This window comes from Anomaloglossus baeobatrachus, chromosome 7, assembly GCF_048569485.1.
Source record: "Anomaloglossus baeobatrachus isolate aAnoBae1 chromosome 7, aAnoBae1.hap1, whole genome shotgun sequence".
Taxonomy (NCBI): Eukaryota; Metazoa; Chordata; class Amphibia; order Anura; family Aromobatidae; genus Anomaloglossus; species Anomaloglossus baeobatrachus.
Genome location: NC_134359.1, coordinates 50,091,504 through 50,117,256, shown reverse-complemented (window position 1 = coordinate 50,117,256; position 25,753 = coordinate 50,091,504). Strand labels below are relative to the sequence as shown.

The 25,753-nt window shown below is 42.6% G+C and overlaps 1 protein-coding gene across 2 annotated transcripts in view; it reads right to left on the bottom strand.

The window, feature by feature from the left end:
- LOC142245034 (sodium channel protein type 2 subunit alpha-like) overlaps positions 1 to 25,753 on the bottom strand; it is a 249,642-nt gene that overhangs the window by 26,924 nt on the left and 196,965 nt on the right. For both annotated transcript variants that reach the window (XM_075317280.1, XM_075317278.1), the window contains exons 19-23: positions 23,635 to 23,789; positions 20,380 to 20,553; positions 16,640 to 16,762; positions 5,799 to 6,074; positions 909 to 962 (exon numbers count right to left, since the gene is read on the bottom strand). In XM_075317280.1, the coding sequence (XP_075173395.1) occupies positions 909 to 962; positions 5,799 to 6,074; positions 16,640 to 16,762; positions 20,380 to 20,553; positions 23,635 to 23,789 (782 nt within the window). The remainder of the gene's footprint in view (positions 1 to 908; positions 963 to 5,798; positions 6,075 to 16,639; positions 16,763 to 20,379; positions 20,554 to 23,634; positions 23,790 to 25,753) is intronic.

Here is a 25,753-nt window from a genome sequence, read left to right as displayed (position 1 = left end):
TCACACACTAATCTTCACTGTTGTGCTGTCACACACTAATCTTCACTGCTGTGCTGTCACACACCAATCTTCACTGCTGTGCTGTCACACACTATCTGTACAGTTTCTTCTGTGTTTGAATGCTTTCTCTCCATTTTCTATGGTATAAATATTGAGCTCTTATGTACTCTCACTATCCAGGTTTGTCCTAAAATCGCTGCTGCATTTCCTGCTTCTGTTTTCATACTGACTATACTAGTCCCTCCTGATTGGCTGATCTGTACCATGCAATGTACTTGCTGTAAAGCACTCTGCTGGCGCTCGACAGTGCATGAGGTCATGCGATCCTTATCTGGCTGAAGCAATCCTTTGCGATGTGTAAAATGGTGGCAGTCCTTTTAGATGAATTTCATCAATTGAGTCTTGCTGGGTTCAGGAAATTCCTAAAAATGTCACAAAAATTTGTAGACCATCTAATCACTTTGCTTATCTCTAGTATTTATAAAGTTACTTAAAAGGGTAATTACCATCATAAAAGGTAAATATTTTTCCAGAGGTCAGACCTCCACCGACCGTGAGAATGAAGCTCTGAACTTCCCCGCTGGAAGGGAGCAATGGCCATACATGCACCAGCTTTTCATTAATATCCTATGTGACTGCCAGAAACAGCCAGGGGCAGCAATCTCTGGAGTCCCATGTTCAGGGTCCCATCAGCCAAACGTACAACTTACCCAGGGTATCAACTGTCCAACTCTTTAACATTTTATATAGATTCTTTGCCCTCTAAGATTTACAACAAGCGAATACGATTATAAAAACAGGTCCACAAAGTGCGTGTCTCTAATATATTCTGGAGCTTTACTAGAACTAATTATGCAAAATTGCTTTGTCGTTAATTTATAAAGCAAACCGAAAATAATTATACTCACGCCTCTTGCGTCGACAGCTGCGTACATAATTGGTGTCCAACCTTTAAAAGTGGCCTTTGAAAAGAAAAATCAACATTTTAGGGCACCAAACTGGTTAAAATAGCATCTGCAACGTAGTACAGGGTGATTCACTTGCTACTTTACCTGCAAAAATTAGTGTAACTTCTAAAAGAGACAATTTCCCGTACTGAAATTTGGACTGTACATACTTTGGTTCATGAGAAATTGATGTTTTACAGCTTCACTGCCCTCATCAACCCTATACAGGTTCCGCACCTGTCGCCAAGAAGGAATACTTCACCCTAGGAAAACCCTGATCTGGACCCTAAGTCAGGATGGTGGCTATGAGCGCTTGTCAACACCACTAACACTAAAGGAGACAAAAGGAAACGAAACAGGGGAAACACTAATGTTACCACCTACACCCGGGTAGATAACAAAAGTCAAACACGTATCTTAGGAGTAGCAACCACAGAAGTCTCTGGTACAACAAAAGGAGACGACTGCTACAGACCACAGCCAGGAACAACTATAAACCGCACCCAAACCACCCCAGGGTTAGGTTTATAAAGGAAGTCAGAGGCTGACAACTGAGAGGAAAAACTGATAGTTTTCCAGGGTCATAGAGTCTACTGCTGCAGAAACAAGGAACTTTCAGATAACACGTGCTGCCAATCTCTAGGATTTTCTAACACTCACTGCCACTGGATTGTCAGCTGGCTGTGACACCTCTGTGACAGGCCGTGACACATCTGTGACTCAAAAGTTTATAGACATACATTATTACAAAAACAAACACACTGACAATTTTCCCAACTTCGTATCCCAATAGCTAAAAGCCCCTATTTTTTCCCTACTTTTTCTAGTTCTGCCTATCTTGTGATATAGATACCTCAGTGAACCACTATTGATTAGGATCTATGAGAAAATAGAAACTGTGAATTGACACATCCATGACAAATGTATTCTGCAGGACGTCTGGGGTCATAGCCTAAATTTGCCGCTGTATGTTCTCTCGGAGTGTCTGTAATGTTCGTGACTTGTTACTGTACACCCGACCTTTCAAATAACCCCAAAGGAAGAAATCTGGTGTTGATAAATCAGTCGATCTTGGTGGCCACAGTCCTTTGGAGAATACTCTGGAGTGACACATTGTACCATCCAGTTGGCAGTAGCCCTTTCAAGATCCTCATCGTCCGGCTAGTGAAGGAAGGTTTGGAAGATGTCCATGTATACAACTGTTGTCACTGTTGGTTCAAAAACATGGGGCCAATTATGCGCCTCCTGTAAATGGCCACCAAACACCAACTATTTTTGGATAAAGTGGCATGTCATGAAGCATGTGTGGGCTGTCCTCTGCCCAGATACAGGTGTTTTGTGAATTGCCATAGCCACATGGGTGAAACCAGGCTTTGTCCGTGTAGCACGTAGAGTCCAATATGTGTTTTTTTAAGTAATGAAGGTCTGGAACCACTGACAACAACAAATTGTTTTTTCTTGATCTGATCCTTTCAATTTCTGAAAGACAGTGACTCTGTATGGGTGAACACGACTTTTCTTGGCCACTCGATGTGGAAAACGACATGCCTGTCTCCTGGGAAAGCCTGTGCAACGATTTATGTGGAGACGCCAGAAGCTACTGAATAGTTTCCTCAGTCATTTTTGGACAACCTCCCTCCTGCCTATCCAGTAATGTTCCTGAATGTTCCAGGTTATTCACCAATAGTAGAATACATGGTTTGAACGGTTGATTATAACCTCCAAAACCTCACTTTGGCACTGCTTTAAGGACTCAAATTTACAAAAAGTTTTCAGACAGAAAACACGCTCCTGCAGACTGTATCTGTACATTATTTTATTAATGAAGAAGGAAATGGGCAGGAGTGAAATACAAGCACCATACTACACACACCCAGAAAGGCGTGCAACATGTATGTCTCGTAGTGGGAATGACCGGTGAGATGACAAGTTGGTGAGAACATTCAGCGAGAGGATATTTCTCGTCAGCATCATTGCACTCGCACTTCTCATGAACCAAAGTTTGTACAGTCCGAATTTCAGTACGGCCGACCATCTCTTTTAGAAGTTACAGCAATTTTTTAGGGCAAAGAAATGAGTGAATCATCCTGTATTATAAACTGAAATAGATTTTAGGAATTTCAAATGATATATTGGATGATGGTCTGTGTGGTAACTTCTGTGCACCCCTTCCACCCATTGTGATGCCACCATACATTGTACACCTCATTACGAATCACGCGCGTTTCCAAAGTGGTGTGTGCCTTCAAGCTCCTCGCCACAAAGTAAGATTTTTGGCATAAGATACAACACAGTTCATCATGAATTAGACGAGGTGTGGCATCATGCTTCCATTATGGCCCTGTCCTGCCCATTTTGATGCAGATAGGCAACTTCGCGATGTGCAAAAAAATTGACGACTTTTCAAAGCGCTTTACACCACAATTCATGAGTAATCCCTTTTTATGAATTAAGGCCGTAATGTCTAAATAAACAACTGAAAAGAAAAATATTCATGGGAAAAGGGGGGATCATAAGCCTCAGGTCTCAGGTCATTTGTCACATTTTGTTCAGCTAGGGTAGCTAATTCACCCTGCGAAACCACACAGGTCAGCCCTGGCCATCTAGTCATGCTTTATGAACTGCCTGAAAACTTAAAAAAAAAAAAAGTTTAGAGCCAAAGTCCTCAGAGACTACACATTAGTGTGTTCTGAAGTTATGCTTCTGTCCTGACACTAGTGATTCGCTATAGATTGTTTTTGTCAGGATTCCTCTATTATAAAGGAAGTCACTTTAAAGGGAATCTGTCAGGTGATTGTATAGTACAATACTAACGTTATCTTATAATAGGGTTTAAGGAGACCTTTCAGGATCAGTAAGTTTTATTGCTCTACGTTATCCTGTTATCTTGTTGTAAGCTCCATAGAATTCAGTGTGACTTAAGCCCCCATCACATTAAGGGTACCTTCACACTTAGCGATGCAGCAGCGATCCGACCAGCGATCTGACCTGGTCAGGATCGCTGCTGCATCGCTACATGGTCGCTGGTGAGCTGTCAAACAGGCAGATCTCACCAGCGACCACTGAACAGCCCCCAGCCAGCAGCGACGTGCAAGCGACGCTGCGCTTGTACGGAGCCGCCGACTGGAAGCTGCGGAGACTGGTAACTAAGGTAAACATCGGGTATGGTTACCCGATGTTTACATTAGTTACCAGCGCTGTGTGCAGGGAGCAGGGAGCCGCGCACACTGAGCGCTGGCTCCTTGCTCTCCTAGCTGCTGTACACATCGGGTTAATTAACCCGATGTGTAATGCAGCTACATGTGCAGAGAGCAAGGAGCCACGCACACTGCTTAGCGCTGGCTCCTTGCTCTCCTAGCTGCTATACACATCGGGTTAATTAACCCGATGTGTACAGCAGCTACATGTGCAGAGAGCCGGAGCCGGCAGCACAGGCAGCGTGAGAGCTGCGGAGGCTGGTAACTAAGGTAAATATCGGGTAACCACCTTGGTTACCCGATGTTTATCTTGGTTACAAGCTTACCTCAGCTGTCAGACGCCGGCTCCTGCTCCCTGCTCGCTTCATTTGTCGCTCTCTCGCTGTCACACACAGCGATGTGTGTGTCACAGCGGGAGAGCGGCTTTGAAGAAAACGAACCAGGGCTGTGTGTAACGAGCAGCGATCTCGCAGCAGGGGCCAGATCGCTGCTCAGTGTCACACACAGCGAGATCGCTAATGAGGTCACTGCTGCGTCACAAAAAGCGTGACTCAGCAGCGATCTCGGCAGCGAGCTCGCTGTGTGTGAAGCACCCCTAAGCGACTTACCAGCGATCCCGAAAACGATGCGACCTGATAAGGATCGCTGGTAAGTCGCTGGGAGGTCGCTGGTGAGATGTCACACAGTCAGACCTTACCAATGACTCAGTAACGATACAGGTAGCAGTAGCGACCTGTATAATGATCTCTGCTGTCATTGGGACCCTGTCACACAGTGTCAAACATAGTGATGCGTCCTGCCCAGCAGGACATCACCTTTGAAGAAAATGGTCCCAACCATTCAGCAATGACCAGCGATCTCACAGCAGGGGCCTGATTGCTGGTAGGTGTCACACATAACGATCGCTGCTGCGTCACAAAGATTGACGCAGCAACGATCTCATTAGCGATCTCGTTAGCGATCTCGTTGTGTGTGACGGGGCCTTTAGTAACTCTTCAAGCATATGTAAATACAAACTGTATATTCAGTGCTCCTTCCTCCCACCTCTCAGTGCTGGCATCAGTGAAATTAAATCTGAACTGAATTTGCACTGCGGCCCCCACCCATACTCCCTCCCACTTCTCAACAGTGATAGTGAATGCACAGGGAGGTTTGTGGGGGGAGCAAAGAATATGTAAATTGTATTTACATACAATTGACTAGCTGTCACAATGCACTGAATTTTATGGAGCTTACAACAAAGTAACAGGATAAGGTAGAGCAATAAAACGTACTGATCCTGAAAGGTCTCCTTAAGCGCTATTTAAATATCCCATTAGTATTGTACTACAAAATCACCTGACAGATTCCCTTTAAAGGGTGCTATTATCTTGATTAATGAGTACTGTCAGATAGTGTATGTAAATACAAACAATTTTGCAAGTTTGTAATTAGGTTTACTCCTCCATAGTGTTCTGTTTAGGACAGGTTGCCACAATCAAAGGCTTTTTCACAAATTGCATATAAAAATACACCTTAGCAAAAGAGGCTTTCCCCCCCCCAAATCTGTTTTATTCCTTTGGCCAGACATTGTTATGTATTATTTTTCATCCCTTTTTTCCAGTGTCAAAGTAAACATAAAGAACAAGTATGACGTGACTGATTAGCCACTTACCACTTGAAGTAACGCAAGGTAACCTGCTCCAACGTTATCAAAATTCACTTTCACGTTCTGCCATACAGCAGTCTTGTTTCCCAAATCAGTACAATCCGTCCTATTGTTCACTTCATAAATAGGGAAATTTTCATTTGTCGTAGTATTAGTACAGTGATAATACTTTCCTGCAAAAAGGTTCACTCCCATTATGCTGAAAATCAACCAAAATATTAGGCAGACCAGCAGCACGTTCATGATCGATGGAATAGCCCCGACCAGCGCATTTACCACCACCTAAAAATTTCAAGAAAATTAACATCAATAAATGTGTTAATTAAACAGAAAACTATAATAAAATCAAACAGAATCTGGTTTATAAACTTAGATGAATGCAATACATCTGCCATCTAATGGACATGCTACATTAGAATTTGTATTTCACAATTATTCGGATATTTAATTTCTTAAAAAAACTTAAAGGGAATCTGTCAGCAGGTTTTTGCTACATAATCTGAGGACAGCAGAAGATTAGAGGCTGAGTCACAGATTTCAGAGATGTGTTACTTATTAGGCTGTGTGCTGTGGTTTCATACTATGAATGTTTTATCAAAACAACATTATCGCCGCCCAGACTGCAACTTGGTTCACGCACCTGCTAGACCGATCACGCCCACTCCTCTAATAAGCAGCTCACTGTCAACAGACAATGTACATAGAAAGCTGTGGTGTGGGCAGTATTAATTTTCTCAGCTCTGCTACATGATACATCTAAGACATCCGTGTTTCAGGTACGTGTGACATCCATTTTTAACATGTATGCCACACGTACCCATGTTATTCTATAAAGTTACAAACACGTCCGTGTTTTCACATGGACCATGTGACCCTGCATGGCCCCGCACGCACACACGGAGACATGTCCGTTTTTTCTCCGGCAGCACGGGTGTCACACGGATCTCACACTGATGTGATCTGTGTGACATCAGTGTGACACGTACTGAAGAAAACACGTGTCTTTGAAATAAAAAAAACTTCGATATTTACCTGTATCCAGCGCTGCTGTCTTCGACTGCGATCTCCTGCTTCTGACCCCTGCTCATTATATTCATAGAACATTCACTGCACCTTGGAGCTGGAAGCCGCAGCATCGCTGGTGACCGCATCGCTGGGGACCGCATTGCCGGGGATAGGTGAGTATTCAGCAACCAAGCAGTGTGTGAGCACTGACGTCCAGGAGGTCACTGGAGTTCCCAATGAACTCTGATGAACCCGTGAAGTCACCATCGTGACACCCGCTGTAGAGTGGATGTCACAGAGGTGTCATCAGGAGATCATCAAACTCCGATGACCTCCTGAACGTCACTGTACACACATTGCTTGATGGATACTCACCTGTCACCGGCGATGCAGTCCCCAGAGATGCGGTCCTCGGCGATGTCCCCAGCTATGCTCCGGCTTCCAGCTCCAAGGTGCAGTGAATATTCTATGAGCATAATTAGCAGGGGTCAGAAGCAGGAGGCAGCAGAGCCAAAGAAAGCAGCGCTGGATACAGGTGAATATAGAAAATCTGTTTATTTAAAAGACACGTGTTTTCTCCGGTACGTGTCACACGTATGCAAACACAGATGTCACACGTGTGATACGCTTGTGACACATGTATGACACACGTATGACCATACCCATATGTGTGGCTTCTACCTGATTAAACACGGACGTCTGAAACCGGCCTAAGAACTTTGATTGTGTCACAACTGTTTCAACCAGTATACTAAGTGACACATCACTGGAATAAGGGTCTCTTTTCCCACATTATGCTGCTCTCAGATGGGTTAGCAAAAACCTTGAGACAGATTCTCTTTAAGGGACCCTGAAAGCTGATTTACTGTATACTCCCCAAACCACAAGCAGCATGAATCTGAGTCTATTCACGTTAGTGTAGCCATGTTTCACTACGAAATGCTGAGAAAAGAAAACATGCTTGACTTTGTCTTACTATTTACACTGTAAATGGTTGTAAAATACTGTATGTTTTTATTTAAAGGGAACCAACCAGCAGGAGTTTCATATATAAAGTAAAGCCAGTGCTATACTGGCTCTGAGATGCTGAATGTAAGCATACCTTTTGTTCTGAGATTGGATGTTTTATTTCAGAAATATGTAAGTAAATTTCCAGCAATGCACTGCTATTTGAGTGACAGGTGCAACAGGAAGGGAATATGTGGGTCGGGTCTTGCTGTCTATTCCCGCCCCTGTCTGCCTGCCTGGCCTTCCTCCTCCTGTCAGCGGCATAGACATCAATTCCAGCAGAGGCAGACAGACAGGGGCGTGAATAGATAGCAAGACCCGACCCACATATTCACTTCCTGTTGCACCTGTCAATCAAAGTGTAGTGCATTGCTGGAACTTTACTTGAACACAATTCTGAAATAAAACATCCAATCTTTGAACAAAAGGCATGCTTAGATTCAGCATCCTAGATCCAGCATAGCACTGGTTTTACTTTATGTGTAAAAATCTGCTGGTTGGCTACCTTTAAAGATTTTTAATATTACTTTTGAATTTTTTTTACATTTTTTTTTATTTCACAGGTAGATTTTAAATTTAGATTTTTAAACCATATGTAGTGTACTCTTTATTAGATATTATTATTATTATTATTATTAGTAGTAGTAGTAGTAGTAGTAGTAGTAATAGTAGTAATAATAATAATGATAATTTTTAAAGCACCATTGATTCCAGAGCTCTGTACCTGTACATACAGTTAGGTCCAGAAATATTTGGACAGTGACACAATTTTCGCGAGTTGGGCTCTGCATGCCACCACATTGGATTTGAAATGAAACCTCTACAACAGAATTCAAGTGCAGATTGTAACGTTTAATTTGAAGGTTTGAACAAAAATATCTGATAGAAATTGTAGGAATTGTACACATTTCTTTACAAACACTCCACATTTTAGGAGGTCAAAAGTAATTGGACAAATAAACCAAACCCAAACAAAATATTTTTATTTTCAATATTTTGTTGCGAATCCTTTGGAGGCAATCACTGCCTTAAGTCTGGAACCCATGGGCATCACCAAACGCTGGGTTTCCTCCTTCTTAATGCTTTGCCAGGCCTTTACAGCTGCAGCCTTCAGGTCTTGCTTGTTTGTGGGTCTTCCGTCTTAAGTCTGGATTTGAGCAAGTGAAATGCATGCTCAATTGGGTTAAGATCTGGTGATTGACTTGGCCATTGCAGAATGTTCCACTTTTTTGCACTCATGAACTCCTGGGTAGCTTTGGCTGTATGCTTGGGGTCATTGTCCATCTGTACTATGAAGCGGCGTCCGATCAACTTTGCGGCATTTGGCTGAATCTGGGCTGAAAGTATATCCCGGTACACTTCAGAATTCATCCGGCTACTCTTGTCTACTGTTATGTCATCAATAAACACAAGTGACCCAGTGCCATTGAAAGCCATGCATGCCCATGCCATCACGTTGCCTCCACCATGTTTTACAGAGGATGTGGTGTGCCTTGGATCATGTGCCGTTCCCTTTCTTCTATAAACTTTTTTCTTCCCATCATTCTGGTACAGGTTGATCTTTGTCTCATCTGTCCATAGAATACTTTTCCAGAACTGAGCTGGCTTCATGAGGTGTTTTTCAGCAAATTTAACTCTGACCTGTCTATTTTTGGAATTGATGAATGGTTTGCATCTAGATGTGAACCCTTTGTATTTACTTTCATGGAGTCTTCTCTTTACTGTTGACTTAGAGACAGATACACCTACTTCACTGAGAGTGTTCTGGACTTCAGTTGATGTTGTGAACGGGTTCTTCTTCACCAAAGAAAGTATGTGGCGATCATCCACCACTGTTGTCATCCATGGACGCCCAGGCCTTTTTGAGTTCCCAAGCTCACCAGTCAATTCCTTTTTTCTCAGAATGTACTCGACTGTTGATTTTGCTACTCCAAGCATGTCTGCTATCTCTCTGATGGATGTTTTCTTTTTTTTCAGCCTCAGGATGTTCTGCTTCACCTCAATTGAGAGTTCCTTAGACCGCATGTTGTCTGGTCACAGCAACAGCTTCCAAATGCAAAACCACACACCTGTAATCAACCCCAGACCTTTTAACTACTTCATTGATTACAGGTTAACGAGGGAGACGCCTTCAGAGTTAATTGCAGCCCTTAGAGTCCCTTGTCCAATTACTTTTGGTCCCTTGAAAAATAGGAGGCTATGCATTACAGAGCTATGATTCCTAAACCCTTTCTCCGATTTGGATGTGAAAACTCTCATATTGCAGCTGGGAGTGTGCACTTTCAGCCCATATTATATATATAATTGTATTTCTGAACATGTTTTTGTAAACAGCTAAAATAACAAAACTTGTGTCACTGTCCAAATATTTCTGGACCTAACTGTATAAAAAATACATAAACAAATTACAATGAACAGATTAGCAGAGACAAACTCATATAGGGGCAGAAAGAAGGCCCTGCTCTTTTACGCTTACACTCTACAGGGTAATGGGGAAGAAGACAGAAGGTTGCTGGGTTGCAGCAGTTTTGATGGTGGTGAGGTGACAGCGGCATTATTACAGACTGCAAGCTTTCCTAAAAAAACAAGTTTTCAGGTTAGATCTGAAAGTTCTGAATGTGGTGGATAATCCGACGAGTTGGGGCAAAAATGTCCAGAGGATGGGGGATACTCGGGAAAAGTCTTTGGAGGTGATTGAGTGAGGAACGTACAAGTGTGGGGGAGAGAAGAAGGTCTTGTGAGGTCTAAAGATTACGTGTAGGAATATCAAGACGCTAGTTTGGAGATGTATGGAGGAAATATATTATGGACACCCTTGTACATCATTGTTACTAATACATTTGTTGGGGAATTGGAAGACAATTAAGTGATTTACAGAAGGCAGAGGTGAAGGAGTAATGAGGAGACAGTTGGATTAATGAGGCAGTAGAGTTAAAATTAATATCGACTACTAGGACAAGCCTTTCTGATTCCACTTGTTTCCCCCAGTAAAAATAAAAGAAACTGTCCACCTTCCATTCTGGCACCATTCCAGCGCTGTCGGTAACCAAAGTTTGGTGCTCACGTGACATCACGAGAGCCTCGTGTACAATCATTGCCGGATTCTCGCTCCCTACCTTTGGATCAAATGAGTTAATCAACAGTAAGTGAGAGCCGTGGATGCCACCTACTTCCTGTTGACTGCTCATTTGTGTTGTTTGAAGGACAAGGTGAAGTCAAGGATTACTCTGAGACAGTGGGCTTGTGGTACAGGGGAAAGTGTTATTTATAGTGATTGGTCTGGTATGGAAATTGAGGGAGGTGGAGAAGAGATGAATAGTTTGGTTTTGTCCACATTGAGCTTGAGAAAGAGCAATCAGAAGGAGGATATGGCTCATAGACACTCTGGGATTCTAGACAGCAGAGATCTGTCACCTGGGACAGAGAAGTATATTTGCATGTCATCAGCATATAGATAATACTGGAAGCCATGGGACTTTATGAGTTGTCCCAGGCCAAAAGTATAGAGTCCCAAGACAGAGTTTTGAGGGACACCAACAGAGACGGCAGGATACGGAGGTAGTATGGGAATGTGAGATGCTAAATGTGTGGTTACTGAGGTGTGAGAAGTTCCAGGAGGAGGGTCTTTGAGACCAACAGAAAAGAGGATCTGTAGTAGGAGAGAGAAGTCAACTGTGTTCGACATCCACGCTGCCGATGGACAAGATCACAGAATGTGAAGACTGAAGAAGACAAGCCAGGTAAGTATAATCAAAGTTGTTATTGTGTCTAAGCGTTTCAAAATATAAAACTTATTCAGGACAGAAACTACTTTCTTAGTCATTTCTGTCCTGAAGAAAAAGTTTTACATTTCGAAACCTGGAGACACAATAAACTACCATATTTTTCAGATTATACTTTGGGAAGAAAATGAGGGGTTCATCTTATTATCCAAATGGAGCTCATCAGGAGGTGATGGTGAGGGGTAGCAGGAGACAGGAGCAATGCTGCTGGAGCTGTGCTGGGGCTGTGGGCTGCTGTGCTGCAGGCACAGGTGAGGCAGGGGCCATCCTTAAAATGTCGGCAATGCGGGCTTAAAAAAAATGGCGCTCGGAGTCGGCGCGTGCGCAGATGGAGCTCTCGGCTCAAGATCTCATCTGCGTATGCCCCGCCTCTAGCCCATTGTTCTCCCAGCGGCGGACTTAAGGAAAATGGCACTCGGACGTAGCATGTGCATAGATGAGATGTCAGCTTGTCATTGAGCTGATAGCTCAATCTGCGCACGCGCAGACACCATTTCTTTGAAGCCTGCACCGCTGACAGTTTATGGATGTTGCCTACCTCACAGCACCTGCAGTGAGCATCTGGGACACCCGTCGCACCTCCAGCAGTATCACACTACTCCACAACTGCCCCTTGAGACCCTGGTCCACTACTGCTGCTGCCTTCCCCGGTAAGACACCATCGGATTATAAGACGGACTCCATTTTTTTTTTACCTTTTTTTCTCTAAATTTGGTTTGCATTTTATAATCCAGTTTGTCTTATAAACCGAAAAATACGGAACTTGGATTATACTTATCTGGCTTGTCCTCTTCAGATCCTGTGATCTTGTGCATTGGCAGCCCGGATATTTAATCCTACTTTTCCTGACATCTATATCTGCTATCCTTGGGGGCCGCAACCCCCACTAGGTGAGCATTCTGTGATTTCAGCAACACTGCTTTCTTCATTGTTAAGACCTTATTTGTGGTTGTCTTTCCTTTAGTGTCTTCGACTGTGTTGAAGGCAGAGAACAGGTCTAAAATGGAGGCGTATAGTATAGTGTCTATTCGCTTTGGCTGTAAATTGTTAGTTATTTTGGTTTGGGCAATGTTAGTGAGTGGTGGGGATGGAAGTCAGATTTTAGGTTGTCAAAGAGTGAGATGAATGAGCGGTGGGAGGAAAGTTCAATGTGGACATGCTGTTCAAGGAGTTTTGAAACTAAAGGGAGCAGTGATATAGGGTGGTGAGGTTTGGGGCGGTGGAATGTGATAAAGTCAAGTGCACAAGTGGTGAGTTATGATTTGTAGAGAATTTGAGTAAGCTGTCACTTTCCCTTACATACTCGGTATAGCTGAGAAAAGATAGTGAAAGTTGGAAACATCAATTAATCTGATCAATTGTGGATGAAAGCAGTCCATTCTGACCACATTTTATATATATTTATTAGAGATGAGCAAATCGATTCAATGCAAATAAAATGTGTTGAACATTTAGGAATTTTCTGATCCAGGTGAATTTGAGCAATACAGTGGAACCTCGGTTTACGAGTAACCTGATGTGCGAGTATTTCACTATACGAGCAAAGCTTGCTGTACATTTGTAACTCGGTTTACGAGCAAGCTTTTCTGTACGAGCAAATACTCACCGCACACACTTCCGGTTCCGTACTTTCACCGCGCTCTGACCCGCTCTTGCAGTCCACACAAACACACATAAACACACATAAACACACACATATTATGCTCACCTTACCTTCCGTTTCCTTGCCGGCCTCCTGGTTCTTGTAGTCCGCCGGTACAGGATGTGTATCGGGTAACCATTGTGACGATGGAGGAACTTCCGCTGTCAGCCACTTGTCAAAGGCAGTGCGCTGACCAATCAGAGGCAAGTGACTCCTGCCTTTGACGTCAGTGCGCTGGCAGCGGAAGCTCCAGCATCGGTCGCGATGGTTACCCGATACACATCCTGTACCTGCAGACTAGAAGAACCAGGAGGCGAGCGAGGGAACGGAAGATAAAGTGAGCATAATATGTGTGTGTGCTTGTGTGTGTTTGTGCATGTGTGGAATGGCACAATAGGGGACCAGGATGGGACATTGAACAAGTCATGGAACAAATTGTCTGAGCTTGCATTATCTCCTATGGGAAATTTTGCTTTGCTAGATAAGTAACTTGGTTTACAAGCACACTCCCATAAAGGATTACTCTCGTAAACCAAGGTTCCACTGTATATGATTTGTTTTGCCAGAATCACTATTGTACACATTGCAGAAGATTGTATCAGCCATAATCACTTGACCTTGGGCTTGGCTGGACAGGCTTCCCCATAATGCTTTGCAGCTCTCACATTACATTGGCAAAGCCAATCAGGAGGCACTAACATAGCCTGTATAAAAGCAGAAGCAGGAAACGCAGCAGTCATTTTGTGGTGAATCTGGATAGTGAGATGACGTCACAGTTCACAGCCTAGCCATAGAAATAAGGAAAGAAAACCATAAATCAGCATAGAAGTGAAGAAGATGAATGTGTGAGCTAAGGGAAAGAGAATAATACAGATTTAATTGGTAGGAGAGCCCGAGTAATATATGCATCTTTTCAGAATAGTTAGAGGCTTTTGAATACTTTTAAGTGAATTGTTTCACTGTGAATAGATTTTCTGTCAAAATTCAGAAAAGAGAGTTGAAATTGAAAAAGATTTACTCATCTCTAATATTACTTCTTTGTTTCCTTGTACTCTGTAAAAGAAATTTTATTACAATGCTCAAATGCTGTTTTTAGAGAATATATTAGTGATTGGTTTGGTTATGAGAAATAATTAACATGAACATTTTGTATACAGATTCAATTGATTTTATTATACCATCAACCTACAGTAATGTGCAGACGTTTTAGGAAGGTTAAGAAAAAATGTTGCAAAGTAAGAATACCTTCAATACTTTGAATTAATCAATTAACAAAATGCAAAGTGAATGAACAAAGCAGAATTTAAATAAAATCAATATTTGGTGTGATCACCCATTACCTTCAAAAAAGCATGATATCCTGTATTCTCTTAGAGAGGATCAACCACCAGGATTTTCCTATATAAACTAAAGCTAATGCTATACTGGCGCTATCATGCTGAGTCTATACATACCTTTAGTTGTGAGATCGGATGTATACTTTCTGAAATACAGGCAAGTAAAGTTTGTGAAATGCACTGTTACTTGATTGATAGGTGCAACAGAATATCTAATACGTGGGTCGGGTTTTGCTAGTTATTCCCGCCCCTGTCCTTCCTCCCCCTGTAATAACAGAGACAGGGTAAGGAAGGACAGGCAGGCAAACAGGCTCCTCTTTAAGTACTCTTGTCACTTGAACTCAGCAAGGAGGTTGTTCACATTTGTTCGGAGAAGTAACCACAGAATTTCCGTGGATGTAGGCTTGCGTAAATCCTCCTTTCATTGACAAAAAAACACAAGCAACTACTTTTCCATCATACAATACCATCAAGGAGGCTTCTGATTGGCTAAAATTTATCTTGCAGCAGGAGAACGTTCCCAAACATACAGCTAATGTAATTAAGAACTATCTTCAGCCTTAAGAAAAACAAGTACTTCTGGAAGAGATGATCTGGCCCCCACAGAGCCCTGTTAAAATCATCAAGTCTGTCTGGAATTATATGAAAAGAAAGAAGCATACAAGACTATATTCACCAAAGATCTGGATTTAGTTCTCCAATATGTTTCGAACAACCTCCCTACCAGGTTTCTTCAAAATCTTTATGCTCGTGTATCTTAAAGGGAATCTGTCACCTTTTACATTTTTTTTTTTAGTTATTAATATGTGCATACAGGTGGCATAAAGGTGAAATTAGCCATACCTGTAAGCCTTCTGGATGAAGGGTAATTTGGCAAAAATCCTCTCTTCTATCTTACAGGCCATGGGGCGTGTTCTGCCTGGAAGACAGGCTGGCCTCGGGCCTTCATTATACAGGATTCTTCCTCCCCTTCCCTTCAGAGTCCTTGTGACGTTAGGTGCGCGGTTGGAAATCCCATGCCTGCACATTCTACGTGCCATCTATCCCCTGCACTGTGAAGCAGCAGTGTCTCCCTGGCACCTGTGCACAGTAAAATTGAAGCCTGTGCCCACAGAAGGGCGGAACAGTGCAGAGAGGGACGGCAGGCATAATGCACAGATGCGAGATGTCTGGCCGCGTACCTGACGTCACAGGGACACCAGGGAAGAGAAGTAGAAGATGAATCCTGTATAATGAAGGCCGGCAGGCTTATCTTCCGAGTAGAGCACGCCCCATAGCCTGGAAGATAGAAGATATAAAAGAGGATTTTTGCTAAACGACTCTTCATCCAGGAGGTATACAAGTATGGCTAATTTCAACTTTATGCCACCTGTATGCCCATATTAATAACTTAAAAACATAAAAGGGTGACAGATTCCCTTTGAAGAATTGATGCTTTGACGATGTTTTAAAACTCACATGGTGGTGACAGCAAATATTGAATTGATTTAGATTTTGAATTTTGTTAATTCCTCCATTTTGCAGCATTTTTTCCACTCCTGCGTAAAACAATTGCACAGTGTTGTATATAATTATATATTGGGGTCTTCTGGTTTAGACAGGATGGCCTCTTAGTACATTTGAAGGTAACATTGGAGAACCTCTCATTTGGGATGACTATTAGAACAGCAGAATTTTCCAGCTGCTTCGCCTGGTGATGCCATTTGATCATAGAGGAGTTTACCAGTGGGGATTCATCAACTTCAGCTGATTTTGGATGGGATTCTTATGTAGCAATGTGACCAGGACACCCCTCCAAAAATTTTTATCTCTAGATAAAAAGCTGGAAAAGACATAAAATGCAATAGGGTCTTACCTACGCATTTCAGAGATTCATTCTCCTTCAACAAGACAGAAAATGTGAAATCTGTCCTGATGAGGGAGAATTAATCCCTAAAACGCGTTGACTTATTAAAAATGCTATCCAGGATTATTCCAGCAGCGCGTCTTTAACTCCTTTTCCACGAATTAAAAAAAAAAAGTTATGAAATTGCTAATTTGTGTCAATTAATTTCTTTTAGGATGTAAACTTACCCTCATTCCTTCAAAGCGTGACAATGCCCTCAGGGGTCTCAAAGCCCTTAATGTTCTTAGTGATTTAATCGGCCCTAATTCTGAGAATCCCATTAAACTGGCTATAAGGCTAACCAAAGATATCTGTTAAAGAGAGATATAACAGTTGTAAGTTTAAGGTAAGATATAATAATACATTTGCTAATGTTTTCAAGCATAGATAGGTGGATTGTTGGCTACTGGTTAGTGTTCAATGGCTAAACGGGATAGAGGAGCCAACAAGTGATTATAAATCCAGTAGTAGAGCCTGACTTGAAGTCATTGGTAAAGTTAATAATATATCTCCTTATTTGTATATTTCATTGCTCAGTAGATGGATCAGTTTTGACCAAAAAGGTCTTTATTAGCCATTAAATCTCACAATAGCTATATAACTAAAGTAGATGGCTATCTTCCGAATGATGCTCCGTCCGATCATATGGCCAACAGCCATCTTGACCGACTCTCCCATACACAGGAGCGTTCGATCAGCCTCTATCCTCTAGCTGTTGGCTAACATGTCAGCTGGCGGCTTGTCTCCAGGAGGACAATACAACCGGCAGTCTGATATCGGACATGCTTGATCAAAATCTCCCGCCACAATCCGTAGTCCTGTGCCAAATACACAATATCGGCTGATTCGACCGACAGTAGTCAACTTTGTGTGGGGGGGCCTTAAGGGTATAGATCAAAAAACAGGTGGCCACACATACATGCCCCCAATTTTATCAGATGAGCAAATCTTATAGATACCCTCTATGTTGGTAGTGAAGACTTTTTTGAGACTGCGGGTTATTTGTACACTACACAACGCTACAATACAATACAACTATAATATGGCAGGAATTATACAGTGTATTTTCCTGCCTCTATCCTTGATACAACCTATATAATATTCCATCTTAATTGGTTTATTAGTAATTTTTAGATTAAAACTGTCTATTAGAATATCTCCAGATATTTCACATGAAGAGCTATTTGTACTCATTTTGATTGAATTCATTATACTTTAATTTACAAAATCATTTAATACAAAGAACAGTTGTCTGATATTCAAATCCTCCTAAAGAGCCCACAGTTATACAAAATAGGGAAATTATGTAAAAAAAATTAGTAAAATTCTGTTTTGGTTCTGTTTCAGTACACAACAGTGGCATTTCATTAATGGGATTTAATGTGGATTCTGCCACCAGATTTATTTTTCCCCATATCAGAGCAGTATAAAGATAGGATAGACCCTCATTCCAGTGTTGGGTCATTTACTTGGTATCTTGCTATAGTTTTGTAAAATTACTGCTGTATGTGCTGCAGCTCTGCTAGTCTTCTCAATGATGAGCTCTGCCTAACCTCACCTGCATCACTAATTGACAGCTGCCTACACAATATATAGACAGAAAGCTCTCATCAGTGGTGTTGGGCGGAGAGAACCAGAAATCATGAAAGTGTCAGAGAGTTTTGTATGAACTTCGCTGACTGTCATGGCGGCATCAGGCTCTGCTCACATTGCAGATTCTGACACTCCGCCCAATGGTTTCTCTAGTGTCTCTGATCAATACAGGCAGACTCAGGCATCAACCTACTGTGTGCTAAGTCATAGTCAGGCTGGCAAGTGTTAACCTATGCTAGCCAACTTGTTAAGCTCCTTTGATCACATGTTGTGAGGAATCACATCTGCTCCTCTCATATTTAGGCTGTATGAAATCTTTTACCCATGCCAGCTATAGGTTAATAGGTTATAGTGTGTTCCTCTGTGTGTTTTGGTGTACCAATCTATCTGGAAAGTGTTTCTTTTTGCCTGGAGTGGTTGTGGAGTTTACCTGTTGTCTTATTGTTTACTCCCTGCTCTTGTTTTCCTCCTTACCTTTTATTGATTTATACTCCTGTGACAGTTTTGGTTTGCCCTGTGTGTCTATTTTTGTAGATTTAATCTCCCTCCTGTCCCTATCCCACCTAGGGTAGGGGGAGGGGAATCAGATCAGGGCAGCTTAGGAGCAGGGCCAGGAAGGAGACTCAGGCATCCCCACTTTTAAAGGTAACTTGAGAATAAGGATAGCATAGGACCTTCCATTGGACCTTCCCTATTCGGAAGGTCAGTTTCCTGCTATCCCCATAGCCTTTGCGTCATGCCCCGTCCTGTGCCATCCCCAAGCGCTGTGACTCTGGTTCCCGCTGGCCATGGAGACCGGGGGCATCTCCGCAGCGTCACCAGTGGTGGATCGGCTTCTGTCCATTCTGTACTTACCGTTTCCAGTGAACTGACGCAGCCCACGCACGCTCCCTGCACTCATAGTGACATTGCAGATTTCTGGTCCTGTATGCACTAAGGATCATGTGATCTCTGACTCTTCCCCTCCCTGTGACATCATCACAGGTCCTGTTAGTACTGAGCTGTTCTGAGTGCAATTCCCTCCTAGCCTAATGCTGAGCAGCCATGAATACATAAAGCACCCTCCCCTTATGGGAAGTGCTTGGGCAACATTTCCTATCCTTAGGTATGTTGTCAGTGTAGGGGTCGTGCTGTGTACCTCCTTCCTGTGCTTCGTACTACTGTGTAATTTCCTATCCCTAGATGTACTTGTGTTTGCTGTGCCTCCGGAACCGCTGCTTCTTTGTTGCCAAAAGGACCCGTAATCTGTGCCTCCTCCTTGGTGTCAAGCTCCACTTGCAGTTCTGTTGTATCAGTGGTGCTGCATCCGGAGAAGCCACTTCCACTTCCACTGAACCTTCACGTTTGCCGTGTCTTCACACATTGTGCTGTGCCACTGTCTGGGTACTCTAACCAGAGACTTTGATCTTTCCAAGTGTGTCGTAACCACTGTCTCGGAAATCGTGCATTTAGGCCTCCTGGGGCTGGACCGGACACCCCCTGTATAGGGGTTCACCCCCAGTTGCTCCTCCATGGGAGTCCGGTGCTCGTCCGGTGGCGCCTCTACCGGTCACTCTCGCACTTCTTTCCTGTTTAAGGATTATCAATAAACCTTGTCTACTGCTCACCATCAGTGTCCTGCTTGTGGTCAGCTACTGCAGCTCCGCGGCGGTCTAGTGGGTTCACACATCCACGCTCACCACACTGCGGCGAGCGTAATACTTTGGGACAGAATGTCAAAAACTACATAGGGAATTTTTACTGAAAGGACTAGCAGAGCTGCAACAGATGAAACTGTGACTTTAACACCACTACAGAAAGAAGCCCAATAAGTGAAATAAAGCTGGAATCAGGGTCTCTGCCCCTGATTTATATCAGCATCCAATAGCTGTGACTAGATGTGCAGCAATCATGTGATGTCGGAATTCCTAAGGATACAAAATTATGTATATACACAGACCTGATGGGGATCGGCAGGGAGAAGTGATAGCAGTTTGGAACTGGAGCATAATAGTTTTTGTTGTTTTCCTATATATTTTTTTGGCAGCTTTAAACATAGATTTACTATGCAAGTTGTGCCAAAAACTGGAGTGCATAGAAAATACCATATTTATAATGTATTTTAAAAAAAATATTTCCAGCTACTCTAAAGGTTTTGAAAAGTAATTAGAAACATCTGTCAAGAACAAATTGTAAAATGCACCAAATGCTTTCCTATACAATATTATTTGATATGTAAAACCTACGTGAAGGTCATAACAAAGAGAAATGCGCTCTTTTTATACAGGATTATGCTTCACTATGATTATATTTTAAGAAGTTGCAAAAGCCAAATAGAATAAAACTGAAACCTTACGTCTACTATTACAAAATCCAGGCAGCACCAGGCATTAGTAAAATATGTTACAAATCCATATGCCACCCATTTCAGAAGCATCTCCGAGATAAAAATGTAAGTGAAGAGCTTGTCAGCGTATTCCAGGACTGATTTCATTGTTTTACGATTCTCTATGTAAATATCTTCGAATGCCTGTAAATACAATTAGCAAATTTTATGACAATGGAAAATGACTATTTTCTTAAAAAACCAAAAATGTAGAAAAAAATAAATACTAAATAAAGTGGCCTGGGCAAAGTTAAAAGCATGAAATGAAATGAGGTATCATGGCAGAAACTGAAATAAAAGGCTCATTAATGAAAACATACCAATAAGTGTAAATGAAAGAAGTTCATTCTGTTCTCCTGACATCTATGTTTTAATCAATACTTATAATTCCTATCAAAAATTTTAGGGGTATCAGTATTTCAATTGGTTGTATGTAACTACTTTTACCATCGGCCTAAGAACTAATAGGCAGGTAGTTGATACTACTTACAATTAACTCTGCACGTTTCGCATCAGCTTCGTTGGGAGATCAAAGGGAAGTTGACCTCCAGACGAAGCTCATGCGAAACGTGTGTCTATTGCTGTCATTTAATATATGGTATATACCCTTCTGACCCTTGCTTGTATCACAGTGCCCTGTCTTTCTTTTCTTGTTTTTAACATACTCTGTTCTGTGTGATCCTTTTTGCTGTCTTTAATAAAATCATATATATTTACTATGATCTATCGGTCTATTATGACATTATTGATATTATTGTTAGATACGGAGTAAATTGTAGGTAGTATTTAGGATTTTGGTATGGACCTTGGTATTCTTGGTATTCTTTTTCTAATATATTAGTTGATAACTACCTGCCTGTTGTACCCGGCGCCAGCTCAAAGTAGTCACAGACTGTTCTTGTCGGTGATTCTGCTGCTTCTTGTTCACGGTTCAGCTTTTTACCTACCGGGATGCTTTATTGACATAGTGTCACTACAGATGTCATGCTAATTGACAGCAGTCTCGCAGTGGGAAGCCGGCTGTCAATCGGCATGATATTGTGCAAGGGACTGGAAAGACAAAATTGCTCAACAGGGTCTTAACTGTGTATAAATGGGAGAATGAGGGGGATGCATCACTTAGTGAAGTTGTGAGTCACAACTCCTGAAGAAGCATGATCTAAGTGGCTGCTGTGGCTCCACAGTATGAAGAGATCAAAGGATAGGAGACAATGGATGTAGTCCAAGCTGCCGGCAATTGAATGGAGTTCAGACCCGGAAGTGAAGAACATGCGGTTTACTGACGTCTACACGTTTCGAAACCTACTGGTTTCTTCATCACCACAAACCATAGATAGTTTGCCCTGATGAAGAAATCAGTGGGTTTCGAAAAGCGAAGACTTCAATAAGCCATATGTTCTTCACTTAATAATAACAATAATCTTTATTTATATAGCGCCAACATAATCCGCAGCGCTTTACAATTCAGGAGGATCATATACAAACAAGTAACAGTTATAGAAGATACAATATTTAGATGGGAAAAAAAGACAACCCTGCTCGTGAGCGCTTACAATCTACAATGAGATGGAGAGGGGGGGAGGGCGAGGTGCAAGTGCTTATTTATAATGGCAATCCAGCCATCTCAAGGAAATGGGGGATAGATAATGGTTTCCTGAACCAGTTGCCCAGAACCTTGAGATGCATTTGGGTGCCATGGAGTTTGACGTGGAGTTATGTTGTGAGAAGTTGTAGAGGGACTATGTGATTTAGTTTGGCTAGGGAGTGTGATAAGCCGCCCTAAAAAGATGCATTTTTAGGGTGCGTCTGACGCTGAGTAAGTTGTGATTTGTCCTAACTTCTTGGGGTAGAGCGTTCCAGGGGATTGGTGCAGCTCGAGAAAAGTTTTGGATCCGGGAGTGGGAGGTTCGAATTAGTGTGGATGTTAGTCGAAAGTCATTTGCAGAGCGTAGAGAATGGGTAGGGTGATAGACAGAGAGAAGGGTGGAGATGTAGGGGGGTGCCAAACTGTGGAGAGCTTTGTGGGTGAGAACAAGCAATTTGAATTGGATCCTATGATATATGGGCAGCCAGTGCAATGACTGGCACAGAGCAGAGGCATCCGAGTAGCGGTTCTGGGTCTGAACTCAATTGAATCGCTAGCAGGGCGGACTACCTCCATTGTCTCCTATTTTTTCAATCACCATCATATTGTCAGTCATACCTCGTCAACAGAGTAGAGCAAAACAGAAGACACTGCTCTGTCGATTGGGAGTCAGAGAAAGTTGCAGAATTGCCGACAGGAGAAATCTATGACTACGCTGTGCTTAACTGCCTGTTAGCTCTTAGGCCTATAGTAAAAAATAAAATAGTCCCAGACAAACCCTTTAAAGCTTATGTGCATCACTGCTGGTGACGCTGCATTGAATAGCATGTTAGTACACCCCTGTGGGTGTGCTAACATGCTAAGAGGGTGGCTAGTCGGGGGATATAACGCACAGGCGACTAGATCCTGGCCTCATTAGAAAATAAGATCTTTAGAAATACTTTTTCTAAAGATCTCTTTATCTATACTACTAGATACAGGGACGGTTAGGCAGGAATTAGGAATATACACCCAGAACCGCTCATGGTTCTGGGTGCATATTGCACCTGACAGGTTCCCTTTCAATATAAAGCAAAAAGTCTTAATATACTTCATCCTTTTTATAATTTTAGGCCTTCTTTTTCTATGTAGATCTACGTGTCTCCATGGTGACAGACTACATCTACACTGTGTAGTCTGATTCCACTGTCATACTCTCTCCCATCTTTCCCCTGGTTCTAGCAAACCTTGTTATACTGTATTTTAGTATTTTTTAGTGTCTTCCGTTCTATGTCGAGTTCATCATAAACTGTGTAATGTGGACTTTGTGTTTCTGGAATATAGACCCTAAAATGTGACTATTTTATGTCCAAGTGAAAAATAAAAAAAAATATTTTGTATTTTATAAGACTGCAGAAAATACTGACCTTGTCTGCTTTATCTTTTTATTTTTTAATTATTCTTGAAAAATAATTAAAAAAAGTTCAAAATAAATTATAAAAATCATTTACAATAACAAGGTCATTTAAAGAAAAAAAAAATTGGCTTCATAGCCTTCAATTTTTCATTCTGGAATTTAAGAAGCCGTGCCATGGAAAAAAAAAAATAATGAAATAAGCATGATTACTCTTTCTGTCTGAAATAAGAACGGTTGTGCTCACCAGGGCACCGCTGCTAAGTAGGATCATGAGGATTATAAATGATTCAAACCAGCTGTGTTCAACAATAAGGTAGCAGGTTTTTCTGAGATTCCACCACAGTTTTCCTCTTCCCTCCTCAATGTTTATTTTGCAGCATGGAAATGTTCTCACACAGCCTTAAAATAAATTAGAAGAAAGAAATGGGCAAATAACACTAAAACGGTCACCGTCACTTCAACATTTTTTTTATAAATTAATAATACAAGCAAATATATAAAATGAAAAATATCTCCTCCACTTATGAGTCACATTAACTCATCAGAAATACAGGAAAAAAATGTCTTGTTCAAGACAAGATGGATTTCTAGCTCGGTGCTGCCTATTGAAGTCTATGCAGAAGGCGAGATTAGCAGAGTGAGAGAGGGAGGAAAAGAGATGGTGCGGTTGCTTTCTAGTAGGTGTTTTATCTCACTCCAGTGCTGGATTTGCAATTACACTGCTCAATACTGCTGTATAATATCCTCTTTGCTGCTGCTGCTTCTGGGGGTATGTGTCACGTCCCCACCGGAGTCCGCTTCTGTGACTTCTGCTCCGATCGCCAGACGACGCCATGTTCCCACCATGGATAGTGCTGGTGATGGGAGAGGAGTCGGTGCCCATGGCTCTGCGGAGCACAGTCTCCGCTCATCCACTAGGCTGGGTTTCCCTGGAACCTGCAGTACCACTGGCTGACTGTAGGTGGCATGTGTCTTCCAGCTGAAGTTGCCAACATTCACCTGCAGCCAATGGGAAGACACCACACCCTTCTTACTCCCCCTCCTGTCACATGACCGCTGCCAGAGATAGTTCTGATTTCCTGGCTCCTGGTCCGCCCTATTCTGTTTTGTGATTCCTGTGTACTGACTTCTGCATGTTTTCTGACTACCCTTCTGCCTGCTGTTTTTGTACCTCGCTGCCCGATCCGGATTTGACCTCTGCTACGTTTTCTGATTACGTCCTTGTCTGCCGATTCTGTCCATGTTCTGCTATTCCTGGTTTGACCCTGCCTGGCGACTACTCTCATCGGACTGCAGCCTTCCACAGGTAGTGATCTCCAGGGCCCTGTGTAATACCAAATCCCTGTATAGGGGATAAAGGGTTTCAGGGTTCTGGGGGTCCTGCTTGGTGAGTGGCTTCCCTCTAGTCTGTCCATTACATCCCACCTGAGTCTCTTGATCCAGGCAGACCTTACAGTATGCTAAAATAAAGAAAGGAGAGCAGGAATCCCACATGTTTCTCAGCACTGAGTATGGGTGACATTATAGCAGCTAGTCTCCACCCACTAGCTCAGAGACAACTGATAATTAGGGTTGGTTCACATGACTGTTTTCTCCACATCCAAGAAAAACAGTCAGATTATTCTGATCTTACTTTCATCAGAGTTTGCCCAGATTGACATCAGTTTTTCTTAGATATGGAGAGAAAAAAAAAGGTTCTCCGCTTCGCCAGTCTGACAGTCTGTGAAAAATGGACCATAATCAATTGTCATCCAAGTGTTGACCGAATTTTTTCACGGAAATATATCTTTAGCTTAGAAAAAACACATCTCGGATGAGATCTCATTTGTATGTATAAATACATGTGTGGTCAATACAATGGACTGGCACATGACTTAGGCGGGCTTTGCACACTACGACATCGCAGGTGCGATGTCGGTGGGGTCAAATCGAAAGTGACGCACATCCGGCGTCACTTGCGATGTCGTAGTGTGTAAATCCTAGATGATACGATGAACGAGCGCAAAATCGTCGTCATCGTATCATCGCTGCAGCCTCCGACATTTCCATAATGCCGGGGGAGCGACAGGTACGATGTAGTTCCTCGTTCCTGCGGCCGCACACATCGCTGTGTGTGAAGCCGCAGGAGCGAGGAACTTCACCTTACCTGCCTCCCGGCTGCAATGAGAAGGACGGAGGTGGGCGGGATGTTTACATCCTGCTCATCTCCGCCCCTCCACTTCAATTGGCCGCCTGCCGTGTGACGTCACTGTGACGCCGCACGACCCGCCCCCTAAGGAAGGAGGCGGGTCGCCGGCCAGAGGGACGTCGCACGGCAGGTATGTGCGTGTAAAGCTGCCGTAGCGATAATAATCGCTACGGCA